The sequence below is a fragment of the Cantharellus anzutake genome (assembly GCF_015039405.1).
Source record: "Cantharellus anzutake strain C23 chromosome Unknown EI90scaffold_21, whole genome shotgun sequence".
Classification (NCBI taxonomy): Eukaryota; Fungi; Basidiomycota; class Agaricomycetes; order Cantharellales; family Hydnaceae; genus Cantharellus; species Cantharellus anzutake.
The window spans coordinates 1083771-1106363 of record NW_024066971.1 but is presented as its reverse complement, the minus strand read 5'-3'; the positions used below and the strand labels follow the sequence as shown (position 1 = coordinate 1106363).

The following is a 22593-nucleotide window of genomic DNA, read 5'->3' as shown; positions in this document are numbered from 1 at the left end:
CGCTGCCCACCTGCACGAATGTGTGGTACATTGCATGCAATACAGGGTGGTCCGCGACATCTTGCGTGCCTATCTGATGAGATTGTGCGGAGACAGCAGTGCACTAACACAGCCTATTTCCAACCTTGGCTATGGGCCAGTTTGCCCAGTCCCTTTTCGGCAGGTCTTGTTGAATGCGATCAAGGGAGCCGAGATTGAGCTTTTGATTGACCAAGTTTCTTTTCGGGCGTATTTCGCGACTGTACAAGTGCTTCTCTCAACCTAATGTGTACCTGGAGCACCGTATTGTCGAAGAAGACTCGAACATCGATAACTCGATGGTCGATGTGTAATTAGGATGTGTAACGCCCTCCCATCTATGCCGGCATCGCCCTCCGGGAGCTGTCAGGCAGCACACACGTGGTGATTACCAACACATACAGCGCCTTTTGATCATCTTGGGAAGTCACAAAAGCTGGCGTAGAATTGAATTCTTGATGGCACGCTCCGCGCCTGTGACATGCCTAGATTGGAATAACATCCGGCTATGTCCGAGCCTCATAACGCAGCCTCCCATCCATAAGCTGCCGCGTTCGTAAGAACGTCGTAGGACCGGGTGCATCGTGGTTCCAGGGATGAAAAAGCTCTTCAGGAGTCACAAGCCCAAAACATCCCCCACGCCAGTCCCACGAAATCCCTCAGCTGAGACGCCCATCCATGCTCAGTTTGCGAAAACGCCTGCGCCGGCGTCTCCTCGATCTTCCGACATGACAACGAATGATGACAGTTGGGTGGAGGCAACCGAGCCATTTGAACAGCAGCAATCCCACCTAGCCACGTTGGATGCACATGTTGACTCAAAACCTTTGTCCGGCGTGTCTGAACCTCCGATATCATTGCCAAGTGGACAGCCTCATCCTCAGCTCAGTTCTCCCATATCGCCCGTCTCATATTCCCCTGCATTCCATCACTCCAATACACATTCTTCTGCTCTACAATCTCAGCAATTTCGACCTTCTTCCCCTACTAAAACCCCACAGCCCCAAGTGTTACGAAAAAGACCTACTATCAGCACCGTTCAGTCCTTTCCTTGGACTGATTCCCGAACTCCTCCAGATCAACAACTATCCAACGGGGCGAATAACAAGGAAGATAAATCCAGTACGTCTATCGAAACAAATAAAGAGAGTCCCCCAATGATATCTACGACAATCGGAAGTGTTGGCGGGGGTAAAGGTGCTGACAAGGAACCGAAAGAATCGACACTAGATGCCCTTGGTAACTTTCTCTTTAAGTCTAAGGACCGTCATCATGACCATGATCGAGACCGTCGTTCTGTGCACAAGGAGTCTAAGCAGCTCGACCCACCATGGGATCTTACCGCTGCAATAGGTACGCTTCACGACTTCCTCAAGGGGCGGTAAAGCCTTCTGACTTGCGCTTGATTTAACTCTTTCCAATATCGATACTTACAGGTCAGATCACCGCCACCGGGTCGGAAGATTGGGGCTTCGTCTTGGAGCTGTGCGAACGCGTTTCGGTGAATGAAACGACCGCTAAAGAGGCTGCTCGCGCGTTACGAAGGGAGTTCAAGTATGCTATCCCTGCTTCTCAGTTGAGCGCCGCTCGATTGTGGGCCATCATGCTTCGAAACGCGAAACCTGTGTTCGTCGAAGCCAGCGCTTCGAAGAAGAACATGGATGCGGTTGAGGATGTCATCACTAGCTCTAAGACAGCACCTGTTGTGAAGGAACGATTGTTAGAGGTCCTCGGCTATGCTGCATATGATCATGGGAGAGGGGATAGAAAACATCCGTTCGTGGCTACTTGGAGGAAGGTGAAACCACCAGAGGCTCCAGACCAGGTTGGTTCTTCTTTTCATTGGTTATGGGTCGTCATGGCGAGACGTGGCTGGCTGGATGTCCTCCGTCTGCCTGTCTGACCGACTGATGTCTCGATGGATTAGGGCATTCCTCCCAATCTTGACGATCCCATGTTCAGGCCCCCCGAGGCGAAATGGCCACCTCATTCCGACCAACACCCCTCCGTTCACCAACACCATGGTAATCGTCCAGCAGATGCTCTACGGACTCTTAGACGTTCAACGGGACATATCGATTTCGAACATGAACGCTCTCAGTTACGGTCACCCACTGTCAGACTTCCGACACTCGAAGAAGAGATGGCAAGGGTCTATAAAGAGTGCGAGGAAGCTCAGAATCTGGCGACTATGTTTCATGAGCAGCTTGTGTACGCTACCGCGGCAAGTGTTGAGGACCAGGACGGGGATATACTCAGGGTATTATTATCATTATCATTTTAAGGAGAGGACTCATGAGTTCCATTCTGGCGTCAGGGATTCTACGAACGGGCAACGAAGTCGAGAGATCGAGCACAGTCACAGGTTCCATGGGCTCAATCACTTGCTAATAAGGCTACTGCCGCAAGGAAGGAGCAGAGACTTGCAAACGCCAACCATGTCACCACTAATGACACTCAGCATACGAGACAGACTCCGTCAGGGGGTGTTGAGGAGCACCTACTCGGCACTCTATTGGCGACACATCAAAGTATGGTGGAAGTTTGCAAAATATACGAAGATTTGCTGAGGGTTGCTGCTGCTGAGCGCGAGGAGAGATATGTCCAGGAACGAAGTAGAGTCGAGATTAGAATTGACCGATCTGTACGTGAAGGGCTTCATTTGCTTAGGTAACAACAGGCGACCAACTGGCTTGCTCTTGTTTGGACAGAATGTGTTTGTTGCGCCAGATGGCTCACTATATGCTCCGGAACGAGATGTTGGCGGCGGCAGCTCGTCCCGCCCCGCTTCACCGAACACCCTTAACATTATCGAATCATCCCCTCCCACCAGCCCTCCATCCGTTCCACCAACAATCCAACCTGGATTTCTTCAAGCCGAGAAGGGATACCCAACTTACAATCACCCCCCGCATATCCAATCCTCACCATGGGGATCAAATAATCCATACCTTGATAAAGCACCTCTCACCTCATCGTCACTACCTTTGAACCCCCACTCACCACAACCTCACACTCCAGCTACCCCCTTTCAGTTTACCCCCTTTTCGGGCCCTCATCGTACAGCTCCACATGGTCCCCGAGCTCAACATACGTATTCGCGCTCACCTTCGCCCGATGTCACACTACACGACCCAAGAACGAGGGCAGTCACCGAAACACCACCTCCAGGGACGAACATCGAAATTACACGAAATGCCCTCGAACGTGTCGCTATCTCGACCCCTCAACCCCTTCACTTGAATGCTCCTACTACGACCGGTCGCGACTCGCCGCAATCTACTCGTCGATTACCCGACGCGGTATCATCTCAACCACCCGAGAGGTCGCAATCTTTGGACGACCTTGATAACGAAGAGCACAGAACGCCCATTCGACCTAGCGCCAAAGCGTTAGGGAAGCGGAAAGCCGTCGAGAGGCGTGTCGATCGTAAGTGTCATCTTTTTTGTTCTGATCCCACGCTCATTTTAGAGGCATGTGGTGCCAACTTGCACCCTATCTTGTGATGCCTGCTACCGATCTAAATTTAATTCTTTCTTTCTTTTTAGCTGACACCTTCGATCCTGATGACCTATTCAAAGAGCAACGCTCTAATACGCCCACCTCTGGAGACAGCGATTCTGACGATTCGCTTGACTATCTCAGTCGGTCGAAGGCGAAACCGATCGTGTACGCCTACGATGCCATGGCGGAGAGAGAAAAGGAAAGACAAGCTCAACTTGCCAGACAAACTCAGGCCAATGGTGTGGCTGTCAATTGAAGTTTGTGTATGGGTCGGAGATGTGTAGAGTATTTTGTACACAAGATGTCTTTCCTTCATGTATGCATCCTTTTTATTCTCTTACGTGGATATAATGTACCGACCGTTTCAGTTGAATTAATGCCAATTCGGAGCTTATCATGGCTAGACCTTCGATTGGGTAAAGAACAACTGCGGGACGTGACAGGAAAATGAAAGATACATAGCAGAATCCACGGAAAGAACCATACAACATAGCGTGACATGAACGTTGACATCCGCCCAATATACAATGCTAGGACACAAACGGCGAGTCAGGGAATTCGTTCGTACGGTGGACAATGTACGGAAAGAAATCATGTAGATCATGGGTCAGAATTCCTCCAAATGAATGGCCGAGAATTACGGTGCGTCTTTCTCATACGATCAAGTAGAACCACAGAGGAAGAATAAGAATAAATCCAATAAATACGTCATGTTCTTTGTCCTGCAAAAAAAAACCCCTCATTATCCGGGCTCTCAGCCGTGCTTCACAAGCGAGCTAGCAATCTCTGCTCGATCCTTTCGATCGTTCAAGGCTTCTGCCACAGCAAATGCCAGCGCCGTAGAAGCAGCGAGTATGCGAGTGTTTAAGCTTAATAACTCCTCAGCAACCACCCAGGGTAGTGAAAGCACGCAGACGAGTCGCGCAATGCTAGATGTCAAGGGGTCAATGTCCCGCCTGTCGGAAAAAGCGACCAGTTTTCCGGTAGCTTGGGGGATGATGAGCGTCGGGAGACTCCACTTAGCCAATAGAATGAACAAAGTTTCCCAATATATGAGAGTCATTGGTGGATGAGGGACGTTAACGGTATAAGGCACCTTCGAAATTGAAGGGGGCAGTTGGAACTGGTAAACAGGTAAATCAGAACACCATCGACATTGAAGCCACAGGAGCGATGTTACCGGGGTGTACTCGACAGGTGTAAACGCCATAACAAGGAAAAATAGCTCCCATAAAACAGTGATACTCGTCAGATTTGCGGAGTCGGATAGGAACTGGAGAGACATGAGGACGTAATTAAGGGATTCACATAAGAATCCTCGTGGACGCACCATCTTGGTTTTAGCAAGGATCCTATTGGTTTCAACTCCAAGTTGATCCTTGGCGCGAGCCGCATTCGCAACAACTGCGTCGATTTCGGGACGCACCTTCGCCGAAAAGTCCTGGATCAATTTGATGGGGGATGGGGGTAAAGGAATACGCGACGGAGTGCTGAGAGCATGTGCAACAGCTTTGCTCCCTTCTGCTGATTCAGTCGACGAAGATGCTCTAGGGGGAAACCTGCCGGCTCCCCTGCGACTCGCTGGTGCCACAGGGGCCGGGGGATCTGGAGTCTCAGACGATTCTTCACTAGAGGAACGATAACGCTCAGTGCTACCTTGAAAGCGCGTAAGTCCACGTACGTCTGGTTAGGAAGCAGGCTTCCTCGACGATTCGAGGACACCCTCCTTGGATACAGAGCTAAAATTGCGCAGTTAGACGCGTCTGAACATTGCCATGTTATCATCATTTCGCTGGTACCTTTGAACTTGGGAATCTCGCTGAGGGTCCCTTCATTCTCATCAAGAAACCTTTGTATGCTCCCAATAATCTCGGGTTTCTTTAAACTAGCAGTGTCGGCAGGTATACCTAGAACGCTCCACTGTGTCAACAACTGCTGCTCTGAGCCGCTGGGCCGTGATTACTCACCTAACTTATCCGCCAAGCCGATAAGCTCGCTTTTCTTGAGTGCCTTCCACCCAGAAGTGTAAGGGGTCATATCGGACATTGGAGAAGCCGCTGAGATTGGCCTTCAAATAGGTGGGAGGTGTCGCGTTGTTCGAGATGGTGGTGTGTTGTTGTTGACGGAGGGATGTCAAAACAAAGTATTTGCATCCGGACGCAGCCACCTCCGGATATCTCCGTTCCCCCTTTTTCATCAACTGGATCTACAACTTGCGCTGGCAAAGGCTGGCAATTCAGTCAATTTACCTGTAACTTAAGCGAAGCCACGATGTCAAGCAATGATCTGGATGCGGATCTCTACAAAGGTACTCCTGGCCTATTTCTCAGTGGTTGCAGCCATTCTTATCTTCTCCAGACCTCTATGGCGTTGACGAGTCTGACGAGCAAGAGGTAAAAACAAACGACGCCACACCAGCTGACAAGATACCTTCTGCGGTTGGAGCAGCAGCGCTTGAGCCTGCGAGTGGTACAACTCCTATGCCTTCCATTGGGAACACCCCACCTCCGGCGCTTCCTTCTACCATTAAGCCTCCTTCACAATCCACTGTGTCCACGAACGTAGCCCCAGTTCCTCCCCCAGAAGGGACTTCTTCGATACCTGTATTTACGGATGAAATATCTGGATCGTCCTCTAGAAATCAGTCTTCTCAAGTTGCACAGCAGTTTGCTTCGTATGATCAGCCTGCTGACCAAGATCATGATGGCTATGCAGGAGGCTCTAGCGAAGGTCGCTCAATCAGACCCTCCGAGATGCGAGATGAAGGGTGAGCAGTGTTCTAATGACAATCATCGTGCACCCCCCATGGATACTCCGCGTTATACGTTTTCGGCATCACTCCATCGTCGATAGAGTATACACGTCATAAAGACTACCACTTAGCTCTAGCACCGCTATGTCGACTACTTCGCCGTGTCACCTACGTAGTTGCCATTAGCACATACCCATTGCATTATTGCTACATGGATCTAGCTCGTAGTCCACTTTCGCTCCTCTGCTTCTGGGTTACCAAATACTAATGGATATTTGTCTTTATTATCGCTACTCGGTCGTTGCACTGTCTCCGGGATTGTCTTCCATACCTTACTGGTCGTTTAAATCAGGAAAATGTTCGTTGGGGGCTTGAATTGGGATACTACTGACGGTTAGCTAGATTCCTTTATCATCTATCCATGCTTCGCGCGGTGTGATGGAGCGCATCAAGTCTTGATCATAACACTGCTTCGTCACTTATTTTGTTCAGAATCACTTCGTGCATACTTTTCCCAATTCGGAAAGATCGATGCATGCACTATTATGCGAGATCCTGCAGGACGCTCTAGAGGCTTTGCGTTTTTGACATTTGAAGATCCCGCGGCTGTAAATGCTGTTATGGTCCGAGAGCATTACCTTGACGGAAAAATTGTAAGTGTGATTATTAGTATTACATTTAGATATTACTTTGCTATATCTTTGTCTTCATCCCTCCTACTCAGATTGATCCTAAACGTGCCATCCCACGTCTCGAGCACCGCCGTACCCAAAAGATCTTTGTTGGTGGATTAGCACCATCTGTCACTACTGAGAGCATGAAACAATTCTTCAATCAATTTGGTAAAGTTGTCGATGCCACCGTGATGGTGGATCGTGACTCCAGTAGGAGTAAAGGTTTCGGTTTCGTCACATTCGAGGATGCTCCCGCCGTTGAAAAGCTTGTGCAAATTCAAAATCTTGAGTTGGAAGGCAAAATGGTGCGTCATCTCACAACCGCTCCACTATTTGGGCCATCACACTGCTTAACGATGCTGGCATCCAGATTGAAATTAAGCTTGCTCAGCCACGAGGTGCGAGTGGAAATAACAGTAACTATGGGGCTCAGCCTCAGCCGCGAAGTAGCCGCCCGACTCCGTTCGATCCTAACGTCATGGCGATGCTTTATCAACGCATGATTGCTAACGGAGGCTGGCAAGGCGGAATGAACCCCATGATGAGTATGGTGGGCGATGGGATGAATCCGATGATGGGTGGCGGAATGAGTGGCCGTGGATATGGTGGCGGTGGCGGTGGCGGAGGTGGAAATTACTATGGTGGGGGAATGATGGGGAGTGGGGGAGGTGGTCGCATGGGAAGTGGAAGTCACGGTTACGGTATGGGGGGATATGGTGGAGGTGGATCCCCAATGAATCAATACGGAGGGAGTATTGGACCTGGTGGTGGCGGACACATCCCCCGCGGGCCTGCCGCAATGAGGGGCGGTCCTGGAGGACATCCACCGCATCATGGAAATGTGGGACCTACTCGCTTTCAAACCAAGGGGCAGCACAGCTACCATCCCTATGGGCGATACTAGCGTCGTTTTATGATTTTCATACTTTTTTTGTTCATTACTCGTCCCTGTACTTATTATGACAGCCTTACTCAACCCATACGGGATGCATTTGTCTTGGAGCGGAACTTCGTGGCCTGTGCATGCTATACTAGCACGCACGTATTACAGAGACCGCATATGGGAAACATAAAATCTACATGTCAGAGCACACAAAGGAACACCCAAGACGCTTCTGCCCATGCATGAGAATCTATTCGAATATTGGAGTGCAGAGTCTGCTCTCGACGTGCCGCACCTTGAGCAATCACCGATATCCAAACAAATGATCGGAAGGCATCAGATTAGACGTACTCACCGACGCGGGGATATTTTCCAACGATACCCAAAACCGATGGACGATTCACAGGGCTACCATGAAGTGTTGCATGGCCAGTGATCACCTAGGTGGCAGGCGACCGGCTTCTCTTTCACGGCGATCACCATTAATGCCAACGGACGCAAATGGCAGATCCACGCGTGTACGGATGCTGTGTGCACGGACTTTCCGTCTTTCTTGGGCCCCTGGTATGTCAAATGTTGCATTTTCCTGCGCAAGAATCCTTTACATAATTGAGGATTGCTGGGTTTGAAGGGTTCGAAGGGGGACAAATACGAAGTGGGTCCCGTTTCGCCCTTGCTATCCCATTCCTCTCTCACATGTTGTCCCTTGGATGCTTGTCATGTCAGCTTCCGTTCTTTGCCAAATACGAGCATTTTGATCCTTTCCACTTAATTGCGGGTGATGCAAACTAATAACTGCGTGTTTCACATGGCTGGGTTCTGCGATTCGTGGAATAGAGTTTCCGATCGGACTTCTGGGGACTGTTTGGGCGATGGGTTATGTACTCTAACCGTCGTCCCTCCAAGGGGGCCTGGGTGGAAGGGGAGGTGAAGGGAGGGATTGGTGGAAGTGAAGGGGCGAGAAAGGCTGGAGTCGAAGAGAACAGGCGAGGGGTGGTCGAGGACGGTGACGGGTAGAGCATTGATATGATTAATTTACTGATGTGGGAGGAGTAACTATAACGAATTGCTGGTGATAGTGGCGGCGGCGGCGGAGCCAGAAGAATTTTTTTTTCTGTAGTGTTGCCAATTTTTCCCATAGAATCAAGTGAGTAGGTCTATATGTTGCTGTGAAGTGCCGGGCCAATCGGCAAGTTTTCTTTGATGGCTCCTGAGACCGCGTGAAGGCTAGCACGGGAAGGGAAGCCGGAAGTACGCATGAAGTGTTAGAAATTAGGAATGTTGACGTCCCATATTTTGGGCGCACGGACCTACAGCCGCCAGAGATTTTCCATTATTCCTTTCTTGATCGACGTCGTTGTAGGCTTAAAAGCCACTGGACGCAACTTTTTCTTGCTCTCCTCAGTTCCACTCTGGTGAACTGAGGTGAGACCCACTTTCACTGCGAGACTACTTCTTTCCTAAGGACTCGTGTATATTCTACTTAGCGCTAATCCTACGCTAGGTACACCAATATCATCTTAGTTCCACTCTCGTGAACTGAGCGCTAATCCTACGCTAGTTCTCTCACATCAAGAGTGAACGATACAGCTGCCTGTGGAACAAGCTCCTTGGTTGCCCCTTGGTACCCTCTAAACATTGTGACGACAGCTTCCATCAAGTGCGTGCATTGTTCATCGGTCTCCATCAGCAAGCAATCACCGGGGCATAATAACTTACGTCATGACGCACAACGGATGCATATACATACATATGTAGTTATGTACTGCCCAGTTAACCTCACATTCACGTCACTGTGTTCACTGCTCCGGATCCATGCCAGACACCATCGTCCTCCACGAATTCCATACTGATGCAATACTGATGGGTTAAACACAAATCACAGACACATCGTGTTTTGTCATTTAACTATCGTCGGGCTGTGGAATTCGGTCAGGTAAGCTGGCCTCTGGGCAAAGCCCGCGGTATCAATACGAGCTCGTAGGTATCGGAGACGACACTGTATTTGCGCACATGGACATCACCCGATTCAGGCTTCAATTCTCCCACCAGGGACATGTAGAAAAATCACGTCGACATGGTTTCGCATGCTGGTCATGTACGGGCAGCTGCCAGTGAAGAGACTCCATGTCGGCGATCTAAATTTCCACGTTGTGTTATCAAGATGCTATCCTTACGATTGAGGGACATCTCATGCTTATTCAACTTCAGGCGCGTCGGGGGTGGCCGATTAGGGGATTCAGAATCAAATCAATTACAGAACCACTTTGACAGCGGCCTCAATTCAGCATGTCCATGAACTCTGTGTATCGTTAAAGCGCGGTAGAATGATATTCAGCGACCTTCCAACCCCGGCTGCGTGCGATGATCGAACTTACAGACGGCATCTGCGGCGTTGTTGTCCACTGATAAGGTGCCATGTTAAGACATTCCGCAACTGTGACAAGCTGGTAGTTTTTCGATTGCAGAAGCTTGATAGCATATGGGAGGACTTGTTCCCTAGAGGTTCCAATGCGTAACACGGAAGACATGAGTGCGTTCAATGACCTACACTGTACTCTGATAAGTCTCATGGTTCAGCGCAAGGATGTTCTCCCGGTTCTGATTGATTGCGTCGTAGTACTGTTGTTCCGAATAAGAGACGGATTTTCCCAGCGAATCGCCGGTGTCGAGGTCCCATAAAATCACTATGAAAGGAGCCCCGCACGAGAACGGTGATCAAGATATAGACGGGAATAGGAGTGTAAGAGAGGACGTGACTATTTGACTACGCACTGCTTTGATTTCTTTGGTATGACACCTGGCGGACCTGTCCGAGAAACTCTATCACTTCGTTCCCTAGAGGTAATCGGCACACGTACCAAGTTGTTGTAACTACCATAAGGTGGCCTCATGAATGCTGGTGCAAGGCCAACAATTCGCTCTAGAGCTTGCTCCACCCTCCACATCTCATCGTGGACTAATAAGGAATAATATCATCAACAACTTGGTGAGTTCAAACGGGATTCCTCCATTCTCACTTCGATCAAAGGATAGCTGGGAAGTTATTCGTTATGCGGCACCTTCATTTCAATACAAAAAAACTGCGCAAGATCTCGATGCTTACCTGGGTAAGATCCTAGATGAGAAAATAGTAATTAAAATTAAATATAGGCTAGTCGAACAGAAGCTGAACATACCAAATGCCGCCAAGTATGCGATACGACTTGATGGCCACGAGCGACGGCATACTTGACGCGTCTGCCAGTGGGGAGAAAGAAAGGTAGAATGTAGCGCAACATCGATTCAGCACAAATTCACAATGCCGATGAGCTGAACTCACGCTTGGCTCTCAGCATCGTAAATACACGCCCCTTCACCACCCACGATTGAATTTAGCAGAACACACCGGTGACTGAACGGCTCACTCACAATTGTTACCATTGTAGCAAAAGGTCCCTCTCCCACCTACTTCAGTCAAGAAATCTGAAACCTCAGTCCTACCACGACACCATGTCCCCATCAAAAGCTCCTTAGCCTCGATACAAGAGAAGGGCATAAGGTGCTCGGACTTACGACCAGGCATATGGCCCATCGTCAAAAGTCAGCGCAACTTGCTTTGAGTTTTCGCATGAAGAGAACAATTGCGCCAAGGGTGCACGAGCGTCAAGTTCACGCTTGACTCGGTCAACAGCCGTCTCGTCACGCTCGGCATCAACAGCGCCGATCGTTCCCGACCCACTGGCAGCAACTGGAGTGGGTGAAGCAAGGGCTAGGAAAGCACGAGACAACAACACCACAAGCACAAAGCGCACCGCAGACGCGTAAGAGCTTGAGGGCACCATGGTAACCGTTGTACAATAGTGCGAGAAGCAATACCGAGCGAAGAGAGGGCTCATGGGAGGACAGAACCCAGGACTATTTATAAAGGAGTCCACCCTAGCCCCTGTTAGGATCCCATTTCCCTAGCTGCCCTATCTTTACTAATGGGTTCTCGAAGCGGCCTGATATGTCCCGTAGGAAGCCCGCGACGCTCAGACATGAGCGCCGTGGTCAATCAATATATAATAAGCAGAAGTTTCATGCGGTCCAATTTGCAGGGACAAATTTCTTCCATTCTGACGTGCATACCGCGCGCGTTCTTCTTCGGCAGAACTTGATCAAGCTGAAAGCGTCATCTGGTAACTTCGTTGCTCTTCGGTTTTACCAGACAACTGGCATAACACTAAACCTAAATCCACCCATGGGAAGTGATGCAAGGAGTTCGCTGGAGGTCATGTGCCAAAGAAAAAACATCTGGAAAAAAATATTCATTTCAGTTCAAGCTGGAGGTATATCCAGAGCACGACTTCCGAAATTTTCCAAGTAACAAGAGATACAAGTTTAAGTGGACACATTGGGATTTGATGGAGGTACGAGATTAAATAAGACTTGTGTGCCTCGGGTTCCAGCACCAGGTTTCCTTCGTGTCCGCTGCACACAGGAAACTTTCTTTGACCTCACGTACGGTATACCCAGTTATGGTCTTTCTAATGCTGATGTTTTTCGTATGTCTTTAGTTTGTTTTTTTTTTCTCTGATTTTCTCGGCATTTCCCAGTCTTGTTTTTTAGCTGTCTTTGGTATTGGTACAGTCATTCACGTGCCAATGGTTTTCACCCCTCAATGGTTAATATGCCCGTAGCATCCTTATTTCATAGTTATATTTCTTCATTTTTTTCAAGCTTGTATGCAATGACTACAGCTACAATTACGCAAAAATTTGAGCTGATCGGACATGTAATGAAGGAGTTATAGTAGTTATTAGCGTGGAAAATGGTAAATATGAGGGTTGCGCATCCTGTACATTCCAGAAGTAGGGAAATGACAATAAAGTATGACCTGGGGGTTGGGGTGTTACTCAGGAGCAGAAGGCCATCGGCACACGTGCCAATGTTTGTTTGTTTTGGTGAACAAGCAGTTGCCGGACCTGGGTTTACATCCGTGCTTCCCTTATTCACACATCCATTTCCTGTTCTGCATTTGCGATTTCCTTAATGGCTCGACATGCAGACTCCCTGAGAATGAGAAAGCAAAAGGCATCTCAAGCAGTAGAGGAGCACATGCTGCAAACTCTTGCTTCATATCGTGCTGAATTAGCGCGCGCTCAGCAGGAAGGCCGGCAGGCTGTTAGTGCACGAGAATATGCATTGGAATGCAGGGTCCCATATACTACATTTCTACGGAGACTCAAGGGAGGGCAGGGTCGCAATGCAGCTGCTATGGCCCGATCATGGCTAAATCAGGCAGAAACCGATACTCTTGTGGAATTTTTGCTTCTCATGTCGGACCGTGGCTTCCCCTTAACTTGTGATGGTGTTGCTGAGTATGCACTAGAAATTGCAAAAATACGACATCCCAACCTCCAATCACTGGGTGTAAATTGGGTTGATGGTTTTTTGACCCGTAATAAGGACCAACTTAATTTGAAGTGGAGCACAAATCTTGAGAATATACGCAGAGGTGCTGTTAATCCTGCTACAGTAGAACACTGGTTTCAGCTACTGCAGGCTCAATACAAGGAGTTTAACTTTCTCCCTGAGAATATATGTGCAATGGACGAAAGTGGCTTTCCTTTCAGCACAGGAGAAAAGGTCAAAGTGATTGCTCACAAAATGACTAAACAAGCACACATCCAACGTGATGGAAACCGGGAGAATGTCAGTGTCATTGTGACTGTTTGTGCTGATGGTTCCTATGTACCCCCTGGGGCATCAGCAAAAAATTGTTATGCTCCTGAGTGCTCCGGAGTATCAAGAGCACTGGGAGAATCAGGAGGAGATTGGCCGGTCCAGGAACAGCCCATTTCCTCCGGAGTTGGCTAGGTACTCCAGGGCACTCCCAGGAGGGCCTGGAGCATTGCTTTGTGCACAAACATGTCCAGTAAATACAATTTAAATGCTTCAAAGTGTATAGGGGTGAGAAGCTTCTGGGAGCTCCTGGAGCATTTGAAAATGAAAAGGAAAAAAAAAAAGAGGGAAGATCCCACATGAATACCTCCTACCACAAGACTAACACAACAAGACACTGCTTAACATTTAGATCAAACACTATACTATATATCAAGGACACTGAAACTCACCAATACACAATCAAAATTTATGGCCTGATATATGATTAATCTGGCAACTTAATCACTTTCGGGCTGGCAGAATATGGGGGAGGGGGAAATGGGGGAGAATGAGGGGGGGAAATGAGGGGGAAATGAGGGGGAGAATGAGGGGAGAATGAGGGGGGGAATGAGGGGGGAATGAGGGGGGGATATAGAGGGAAATGAGGAAATTTTGAAAAATAGGGACTTCTAAAAAGTTGAAAAAAATAATTAGGGAAAAAATCAAAAAAAAAAATCAGGAACTGTAGTGCCTTTGAAGTGCTTTCAGGATATATAATTATTTGCAAAATCAAGGAAGAAATGATGGAGAAAAATGGAAAATACTTTCGGAGACCCGAGAAATAATGAGAACTGAATTGATGGGAAAGTCTGAAAATTGAATAGGGAAGTGAGGGGAAGCCTTGTAGCATTGTTATTTTCTGCTGTTCTAATTTTTCCTGATTGTTCTTGGTCTCACTCCCAGCTGCTACTGGATACTCCTGGATACTCCTGGAAGCTCCTGGGAGGGTCCAGGAGCAGCTAATGGAAAATACTTTTGGAGACCCAAGAACTGAATTGATGGGAAAGTCTGAAAATTGAATAGGAAAGTGAGGGGAAGCCTTGTAGCATTGTTATTTTCTGCTGTTCTGATTTTTCCCAATTCTTCTTGGTCTCATTCCCAGCTGCTCCTCAATACTCCAGGAAGCTCCTGAAAGCTCCTGGGAGGGTCCAGGAGCAGCTGGGAGTGAGACCAAGAACAATCAGGAAAAATCAGAACAGCAGAAAATAACAATGCTTACAAGGCTTCCCCTCACTTTCCTATTCAATTTTCAGACTTTCCCATCAATTCAGTTCTCATTATTTCTCGGGTCTCCGAAAGTATTTTCCATTTTTCTCCATCATTTCTTCCTCAATTTTGCAAATAATTATATGTCCTGAAAGCACTTTAAAGGCATATAGTTCCTGAATTTTTTTTGATTTTTCCCTAAATTTTTTTTTTCAACTTTTTAGAGACCAAAATTTTCCTCCCACTGCTCCTGGCACATTACATACTCCTCACCACTCCCAGCTGCTCCTGAACCCCCTCCCAGGAGAACACTATTGGCTCCAGGAGTGCCCAATCTGCTGTTTTGTCTCCCACATGCTCCAGCCACTCTTGATGCTCCGGAGCATAACGGACTTTTGCTGATGTGTCGTAATTTTCAAAGGACAAAATATTAACTCAAAATGGTTAAGGAACAACCCAATAAAATGCACATGAGTCTTCATGCTTATACCCCAGCCTACACTCACTCTTGGGCAGGGTCACAGTCTCAGACAAAGGCTGGACAGACCATGAGATTGGATTTGATTGGCTTCAAACATTCAATGAATGTACCAAGGAGAAGGCAGGGGGCCACCATCGCCTTCTGGTTGTTGATGGACACAATTCTCATTACAGTCTTGACTTCATCTCTTACGCGCATGACCACAAGATCGTCGTACTTTGTTACCCTTCTCATACAACTCATGTGCTTCAAGGGCTTGATGTCGTGATTTTTTCTCTCTTCAAGAGAAGCTTTACAAATTATTGCGATAAGTATAATCGGGAGAACACACTGAGGAAGCTAAATAAGACATCCTTCTTGTCTGTCTTCGGCTCTGCCTGGTTGGACTCAATCACTGAAGCACACATTATGACCAGTTTCCATGTAACTGGGGTCTACCCATTTGATCCCACAGTAATCCATCCATGTCAGCTTGCCCCAAGTATTGAACATTCCACTCATGCTGATCTCCCCTTACCTGTTACATCCCCTGTTAAACGGATGATGTATTTCCACGGTCAACTTATGGCTCAAAAGTATCATAGAGACAACACACCTTCCCCACTTGATGACTCCCAGAACCCTCGGATGTACCTTGATGGTCAGAACGGTGGAAGTGATGAGAATGACAATGATGATGGGGACGATCAGCCAATAATCAACCCATTGATGTGTGTGACACATCGGCAGCAATCAGATCTCCAATCATCGTGCTGCCTGGGGTCACCAATGGCACATTCTCAAGCAAAGAAGCGCGTGCTGGATGATCTAGAATGCATCATGTCATTGTCATCATCGTCTAATTTCATCGTCTCAACTGAACCACTTTCTTCGACATTTAAACTCCCAGAGCGGGTATATGGTGATGGCAGAAGCCTCCGAAACATCCAATGGGGCCTTGCTGAGGACACTGTCAGGGCACAGCCCCTGACCCCACACACCCTCAGGTACCCTTCCCCCATTTTCTCCTATTTTTCCCTTCACTGTTCCACAATCCCGCATGCATGCAGACCCGTGGGAACGTTCTGGGCGAGCTACTCACCCAGAAACCATCACAGCCATGACCGTGGGAACTTTCTGGGCGAGCAGCTCGCCCAGAATCTTCCCACGGGGGGGTGCCAATTATGGAAAGTCGGCAAAGAGCCGAAAACTGTATAGTTCCCAACTCCCATTTGTAGCGGCTTCACAGGAGGTTGAGAAGGTTACCCTTCTTCTCAACTCATTTCCTGTGAAGGCAAGTGTAACTACCTTCTCCCTAAATGCGCAGCAACTCATTTCCTGTGAAGGCTGGGGCTAGCCCCCTCAGTGAGTTTGAAGATCTCGGACTGGGACTAGATACCCCAGCGACTCAGAGGATCCCCTTAGGCCCGTCACAGAACGAGGGCCGGGCCCTGACAGACACGGAATATGAGAAGAAAACTCGTGAAGAGCTGATTGCTGAATTGTGCAAGACATGAGCTGCATTTCGAAATGCAAGGGATTATGTGACAAGCGCTGTTGATGCCATAGATGCAACAAATGCACAGTTAGCACTTTCTGGGATGTACATATCAAAGGCTCGGACTCAGCTTCTTTCCCGTGAGGAGGGAGAGAAAAACAAGGAGGAAGGTGGTCGGATCAAAGGTGTGTTTGGGCATGTGGTGACACATGAGGGATTTATTCAGCAGCAGAGTGATCGAGCCAAGAAGAGGGAAATGGAGGATGCGGTGGAGAAGGCAAAGAAGGAGGTGCAGAAGGGCTGGGAGGAATTTCAGAGACACCAGAAAGCCGGTGAGGCAGCATGGAAAGTGCAGAAGGAACAGCTGCAAGCGCTGAAACAGAAGGTGCCAAAAAAGCCAAAAGCGGTCACAAAAAAAGACTGGATGGCAGAAAATTATCCTCAGTTGGTAATTTCGCCATCGGATACAGTGAAAGAGTGTGGAAAAGGAGTGGAGGAACCCATCTGCGACGCCGATGAGCAGTGAACGGGGATCGATCTGGTGTGGGAAATTCAAGGTCACACTATGTCACACTGAACCATTAAGCCATGAAAGGCCCATTTGCTCACCTGCATTTATTCTCCTTCATTTCTCATTCTTTTTCATCCAATTTTGGACAGTAGGTACATTATAAGTCTGGCTACTATTGGGATTTTTTTTTTTGGAGGGCAGATCTCAAATTATAGTGTCGAAATTACAAAAGGTGTGCCATTGGCACATGAATGACTGTATGTGTTTTTTTTTGCATCCTTTGGATGCTTTGGCCTCCATGCCTTTGGCATCTGTGAGGTCTCAGGGGGTCACCAGACCGTAAGTGATACAATGATGTTAAGTGGTAACCGGAAGTTGCCGCTTAGCCACATGACTCTATGTACACTGTTGTTACATCAGACTCGGGGTTCGGGGCTATTGCCCTGACAGCCTCTATGCCTTTGGCTTTAATGCCATCGGCCCTTGTGCCTTCACACCTACCATTGTGCCTCAGCATCTCTGCCATTCTCACACCTACCAACATGCATTCCTTTTAGCCTTTGCACCGGGTGAACACATTGGGCCATCCTTTGGCATCCACCTTCTTTTTATCTCTTTCTTACTTCATTTTTTCTGACTCTTATTCTTCATCAATAGTTTGATTACTCAATTTCTGAATGTAAGTATTCGGTCTTACTAAGGGTGAAGGTGTTGTGACCTTCAGTTACCTTTGGTGGGTAGGATCTGTTGATGAGCGACACTTGTGATCCCGGAGCTGGACTATGAGTAATGACTCAGTCTCAGCCAATATGCGTGAAGAACTAGATATATTACCTATGAGTAATGACTAGAGGTAATATACATAATATAAGTTACAATGATAAAGCAATGAGGGAATGTAACTAACTAACCTCAGTCTCAGCCAATATGTGTGAAGAACTGAGGGAAAAGGAAATGAATTCAAATGAATGAATATGTCCGTGGCCTGGCACGGATTAGTCCGAAATAATATAAAAGAGAAAAGGTGTTGTGACTAAGTAGTCACGCTACTGCGGGAATGTGGCTGTCCGGGCGAGTTCCTCACCCGGATGTGGGAATGTGGCTGTACGAAAACTCGTCCGGCCTCCCATAGCACATGGTTCCTCCAACAGGATCCCATATATTTATGACTTCGGTACTAGCCTGTCTTTTTCACATTTTGGTTTTTTCCTATCTGTTTGGAACTTCTCTTTGTTCTTGCTTGACCCTTGCTTGCATCCATATTTCTGCATTACCCACCACCATCCCCCTTCTCCACCAGTGTGTATTGTTGGTTGTACTTAAATACCGGGTCGCTCAACAATTCAAGAGGCTTCAATGTTTGTTGGGGTCATCGCCATGCTATTCTATCGTTCCAAGTTGCCCATTGCACACAAGTACTGTATGCACATGACCAACAACTGGATGGTTTTGGACTGTGACAAAATTTTATGTTGGACATTCAACTGGCAGGCCTGAATTTAGCATGACAGCCAACCAGGAGCCAGGAACAGCATGACAACAGAAGTGCCTGGCCAGAGAATTTGAAAATAATAATTGAACTGAAAATCTTGTGTTCCATTACACCATTCTCAAAATTTATGTGTTTTCTTTTCTGGGTGGCATTATGGATGGATTTTCTCTTGTTCGCTGCATTGATTCTTGTGCTGATGAAGCTATCACATACAAGAATCTTCCTGCCTTTCTCATTGGACCCTACTTCCTGTCACGACCCGGCGTTCCCCGGGGTCAGACAACCTCCTCCCAGACCTTCTCCCACGCCCGAACACTCCCCACACACTCTGCTCGCCACCCGTCACCATCTAACCCCTTCCTGCCACCTCTCCACAACCCCTCTCCTAATTGTCGTTGAATGACCTAGCAGTGCAGAGCACCGCGGCCTGTTGTCCCATGTTTCACCACACCTTGTTATCTCGTGGTGAAGGTCACGTTTGACCTTCGCTGTCTTGAACACATGCTTCTTGTTTGTTTTGCTCCTTCTTTTCTCTGCCCACAATCTCCACGAGATCTGGCGACTTATTCCCTATTCAGTTCCCTAGCGCTTATATACAGCTTGTAACTAATGCTTGTACTGTAGTTTGAAATCAACTAGAAATTCACCCCTAAGCTTACCTCTGTTCCCCGTAAGATCTCCGACCTTCTGAAGTATCGGGACCGCGTCGAGAACGAGGCGCAACGCTCTTCCTCGAGTCGTTGAAGCCAAAGTCCCGGCTCACTCGCCTAAGTAGCCTCGGCCTCAAGATTGGTGGGGTTTATCCCTCGCTAAAGCTCGGTCGTGTGTAGGACGCCTGTACCACTAGCGGGCAGCGTTCGGTCGCCTACGGCTACCATCGGCGAAGATTTGCACGGTTCTGACAGTATTTTGAACTACCTATCACTCTTGATGCCCTTACAATGTCACGACGTACGACTCGCTCGCAGGTCAGGAACGCTGCAGCAGGACCTTCTACGATGCCTTATAGAGACTACAGCTCTAGTACGCCATTTGAAAGAGGTAGGACAGAGGAGAGACAATTTGAGCCCCGTAAAAAAGTCTGCGAACCCGACCAGTTCGATGGATCAGACCCTAAAAAACTCTGCACATTCTTCGTTCAATGCGAAGTAAATTTCAAAACTCGAGCCTACACCTTCCCCGACGAATCCGACAAGGTGTTGTATGCAGTGTCATACCTAAAAGGGCCGGCCCTCGACTTATTCGAGCCCGACCTCCTCTGCAGTCATCTCCTAGGTCGAGAACCACGTTGGATGAACGACTGGGAAAGGTTTGTGCACGAGTTGGAGCGCAACTTCAGCCCGCACGACCCTATCGGCGAGGCCGAAGAGTTGTTATTCAACCTCATGATGAAGGATGGGCAGTGAGTTGGTAAATACGTGATCGAATTCAACCGCTATGCAGGTAAATTGGATAATTTCGGCAAAGGGGCACTCCGCGCCATGTTCTATCGCGGATTACCCAATCAAATTAAGGATGAGATCACTCGTTTCGGTAAGCCCACATCATTATATGACTTACAAGACCTAGCCGAAGATATCGACGGCCGCTACTGGGATCGTAAGGTTCAGACCAAGCGGTGCAACAAGCCCGTTCACGACGCTAACGACAAATCGCCGCATAAATCCTCTCCCGCAAAACACCAACGCCCTTCCGACCCCCCACCTAACCCTAGTAACAAAACGCCGAAGGACAAGGAGTCCAACGGCAAACCAAAACCCGACCTCGCCGCAAAACTCGACAAAAATGGCAGGCTCACGAAGGAAGAACACCAACGCCGCTTCGATAATAAGCTTTGTATGTTCTGCAGAAAGGCCGGTCATTGTCAGGGCACACACCCTGACTAGCCCCAGACCTGGACCCGCATGTGTGCCCTGCCCCGCATGCTCCGCACACCGCATGCTCCGGGCCCAGCTCCCACTCTTCATGTGACTTCCGGGTATCCCCGGAAGTTTTCGCCATATTGGGCCACTGTGGGAAAGTGAGAAGTTAACCTTCTTCTCACTTTCTTACCCACAGTAGGTTGTGCCTTAGGATAGGCTGTTCACACACAGGGCTGTGGGCTATAGAGAGAGGGGTCATGGGGACCCGGGGTCCGTCCCCTGACAGTCATGTAGCTAAGGATTGCTACAAGGCTGGCTCTAGCACTTCCAAAGCTAGGGCAGCCAAGGTGGCAACGCCTGAACCGGAGTCAGACTCGTCGTCTGACCCAAAAAATTAGCCGGCAACCATCCGGACCACGCACGATCGGATGGTTGTGGTCAACCGGTTTGTGCACAGAGGGAGGTGCACTTAAACGTGTCTGCCCTCTCCAGCCCCAATTCTTTCTCTGTCCCGGTTTCTTTTTGTTCCATTGACGGTCGATTTCCTAGTTCAAGGGGGAATGCCCCCGGCTTTCCTTTGTTTTCCACTTCCAGGACTTCTGTCTCCCATTCGGATATGTTCTCTCCTGATGGTCTACTTTCTCAAGACAAATGTGATCCCTCCATTGTTTTCTCTGCCCTCATAGATTCTGGTTCCTCTGACTGTTTTATTGATACAGAATTGATTAATAAAATAAAGATCCCGACCTATACTGTAACCCCTATGCAGCTCCGCTTATTCGATGGCACCACAAACAATGTGATAACCCGCGCCGTCGATCTCCCCGTCCGTTTTATTACCGGTGATGTTACCCCGATGACATTCTTTGTCACCCCATTGGATGGCTCTTGTGCTATTGTCCTTGGACATAACTGGCTCGCCCGATACAATCCGTTGATTGACTGGGTAAAGAGCAGTTTAACTTTCCAGACATCTGAACAATCCAGTCCAATCCCCCAGAGCTCTCCTGAACCATTGCCGAATGCTGTTCCTCCAGCGGACACATCGGTTCCCGTATCCAAAGACACACCGAGTAATCCCATCTGCCAGGCCCCCCTGATCGAGTTAGTCAGCCCTGCGGCATTTGTCCACGCTGCCCAACTTGAAGGTTCTGTTACCTTCAGCCTGAGCATCCCGTCCCAAGCGAGCGAGTGTCAGGGCACGCTGCCGCCGCCGCCGCTGCTGCCACCTCCTTTTCCTTTTGTCTCATCCCCTCATTCTCTCTTCTTTCCTTCTTCTCTTTTTCTATCTTTATACAGACGACCTCTCTTTCTTTCCTACCCTTGTAGCACGGATGTGTCCGACGCTGAGCACCCCGTAGGGGCACCGCAATGCCGGATGCGCCACGCACTTCTACTTGTACTTCCCCTCCAACACTCGGGATCGACCGCGGAACCACCCGTGGTAACCCGGCTTCATCCAAGGGTGACGTGGCAACCCCACGTGACCCATTCACACATGTATATAAACTAAGCTGAAGCAGGACCGAAGAAGTAACCTTCTTCTCATTTCCCGCTTCAGGCAAGTACCCTAGTTTAGTCTGGCTTCCCACCCTAATAACAATACATTTCCCACTTCAGCCTAAGAAGCCACACAGGGATGTAAGCCCGAGTAAGGGCTATCCACTATACGGTCTCACTGCCCCGCCGCCGTCTGGGCCGCTAGTGCCGAGCGTTACGCCACTACCTCTGCCTTCCCGAGCCGTCCCTGACAGCAGAAGAAGGTTTCAACCTAATCTCCCCCACCTCCTCCAGCATGGTGACCGAAGAGCAGTACCAGGACCTGCTGACTAGGTTCCAGGAACTGCAGGCCATCCTTGAAAGCCACGTCCAGAACCCACCGGCTCCGCCTGCGCCTGCACCCACACCTACGCTTAAGCCCAAAGCACCCAAGGTTGCCCCCCCACCGCCTTTGCCGGAGCGAGCGAGGACCTCGACTGCTTCAAAGCGGAATGTGGAATCTACTTCCATGTCCACGCCACGGAGTTCCCCGACACCCTATCCCA

The 22593-nt window shown here is 48.7% G+C and overlaps 6 protein-coding genes across 6 annotated transcripts; 4 read left to right on the top strand and 2 right to left on the bottom strand.

Annotated features, from left to right (window-relative positions):
* Positions 1-513: 513 nt before the first annotated feature.
* On the top strand, positions 514-3923 carry EI90DRAFT_3289308 (uncharacterized protein). The gene is made up of 6 exons (XM_039067158.1): positions 514-1371; positions 1455-1843; positions 1946-2278; positions 2336-2662; positions 2730-3447; positions 3567-3923. Exons 1-6 carry the CDS (start codon positions 615-617, stop codon positions 3776-3778), a joined length of 2736 nt encoding a protein of 911 aa, XP_038916671.1. The 5' UTR covers positions 514-614; the 3' UTR covers positions 3779-3923.
* Positions 3924-3931: 8 nt separating this feature from the next.
* Positions 3932-5667, bottom strand: EI90DRAFT_926503 (uncharacterized protein). The gene is made up of 7 exons (XM_039068257.1): positions 5490-5667; positions 5322-5429; positions 5204-5261; positions 4853-5150; positions 4703-4795; positions 4619-4645; positions 3932-4540 (listed from the first exon to the last, which is right to left on the bottom strand). The coding sequence occupies exons 1-7, from the start codon at positions 5566-5568 to the stop codon at positions 4277-4279; spliced, it is 927 nt and encodes a 308-aa protein (XP_038916670.1). The 5' UTR covers positions 5569-5667; the 3' UTR covers positions 3932-4276.
* A 126-nt stretch (positions 5668-5793) lies between these two features.
* Positions 5794-6293, top strand: EI90DRAFT_3123195 (uncharacterized protein; the record flags this gene model as incomplete). The annotated part of the gene is made up of 2 exons (XM_039063584.1): positions 5794-5830; positions 5881-6293. 2 exons carry the CDS (start codon positions 5794-5796, stop codon positions 6291-6293), a joined length of 450 nt encoding a protein of 149 aa, XP_038916669.1.
* EI90DRAFT_3056642 (uncharacterized protein) lies at positions 6175-7949 on the top strand. The gene is made up of 4 exons (XM_039060241.1): positions 6175-6667; positions 6767-6927; positions 6999-7253; positions 7319-7949. The coding sequence occupies exons 1-4, from the start codon at positions 6631-6633 to the stop codon at positions 7850-7852; spliced, it is 987 nt and encodes a 328-aa protein (XP_038916668.1). The 5' UTR covers positions 6175-6630; the 3' UTR covers positions 7853-7949.
* Positions 7950-9666: 1717 nt separating this feature from the next.
* Positions 9667-12063, bottom strand: EI90DRAFT_2995710 (uncharacterized protein). The gene is made up of 12 exons (XM_039056197.1): positions 12030-12063; positions 11387-11975; positions 11243-11310; positions 11154-11184; positions 11011-11071; positions 10938-10949; positions 10852-10867; positions 10693-10790; positions 10607-10640; positions 10383-10518; positions 10210-10330; positions 9667-10133 (listed from the first exon to the last, which is right to left on the bottom strand). The coding sequence occupies exons 2-12, from the start codon at positions 11707-11709 to the stop codon at positions 10116-10118; spliced, it is 918 nt and encodes a 305-aa protein (XP_038916667.1). The 5' UTR covers positions 11710-11975; positions 12030-12063; the 3' UTR covers positions 9667-10115.
* Positions 12064-15554: 3491 nt separating this feature from the next.
* On the top strand, positions 15555-17214 carry EI90DRAFT_3056627 (uncharacterized protein; the record flags this gene model as incomplete). Its single annotated transcript, XM_039060240.1, has 5 exons — positions 15555-15751; positions 15791-16157; positions 16622-16689; positions 16723-16741; positions 16814-17214. Coding segments are annotated over 5 exons (1047 nt in total), but the record flags the coding sequence as incomplete, so codon positions are not given.
* Between the last annotated feature and the right edge of the window lie 5379 nt (positions 17215-22593).

Excerpts from the sequence above, each read along its gene's own strand:
- EI90DRAFT_3289308 (XM_039067158.1), top strand. The coding sequence starts at position 615 with ATGAAAAAGCTCTTCAGGAGTCACAAGCCCAAAACATCCCCCACGCCA. Across the intron at positions 1,372-1,454 it reads GGATCTTACCGCTGCAATAG|GTCAGATCACCGCCACCGGG; the intron begins GTACGCTTCACG and ends CGATACTTACAG. Across the intron at positions 2,663-2,729 it reads AGATTAGAATTGACCGATCT|AATGTGTTTGTTGCGCCAGA; the intron begins GTACGTGAAGGG and ends TTGTTTGGACAG.
- EI90DRAFT_926503 (XM_039068257.1), bottom strand. The coding sequence starts at position 5,568 with ATGTCCGATATGACCCCTTACACTTCTGGGTGGAAGGCACTCAAGAAA. Across the intron at positions 5,430-5,489 it reads CGGCTTGGCGGATAAGTTAG|GTATACCTGCCGACACTGCT; the intron begins GTGAGTAATCAC and ends GGAGCGTTCTAG. Across the intron at positions 4,796-4,852 it reads TCCTTGCTAAAACCAAGATG|TTCCTATCCGACTCCGCAAA; the intron begins GTGCGTCCACGA and ends ATGTCTCTCCAG.
- EI90DRAFT_3056642 (XM_039060241.1), top strand. The coding sequence starts at position 6,631 with ATGTTCGTTGGGGGCTTGAATTGGGATACTACTGACG. Across the intron at positions 6,928-6,998 it reads ATTACCTTGACGGAAAAATT|ATTGATCCTAAACGTGCCAT; the intron begins GTAAGTGTGATT and ends CCTCCTACTCAG. Across the intron at positions 7,254-7,318 it reads TTGAGTTGGAAGGCAAAATG|ATTGAAATTAAGCTTGCTCA; the intron begins GTGCGTCATCTC and ends GCTGGCATCCAG.
- EI90DRAFT_2995710 (XM_039056197.1), bottom strand. The coding sequence starts at position 11,709 with ATGAGCCCTCTCTTCGCTCGGTATTGCTTCTCGCACTATTGTACAACG. Across the intron at positions 11,185-11,242 it reads TTGCTACAATGGTAACAATT|GGGCGTGTATTTACGATGCT; the intron begins GTGAGTGAGCCG and ends TGGGTGGTGAAG. Across the intron at positions 10,331-10,382 it reads GAGACTTATCAGAGTACAGT|GGAACAAGTCCTCCCATATG; the intron begins GTAGGTCATTGA and ends TGGAACCTCTAG.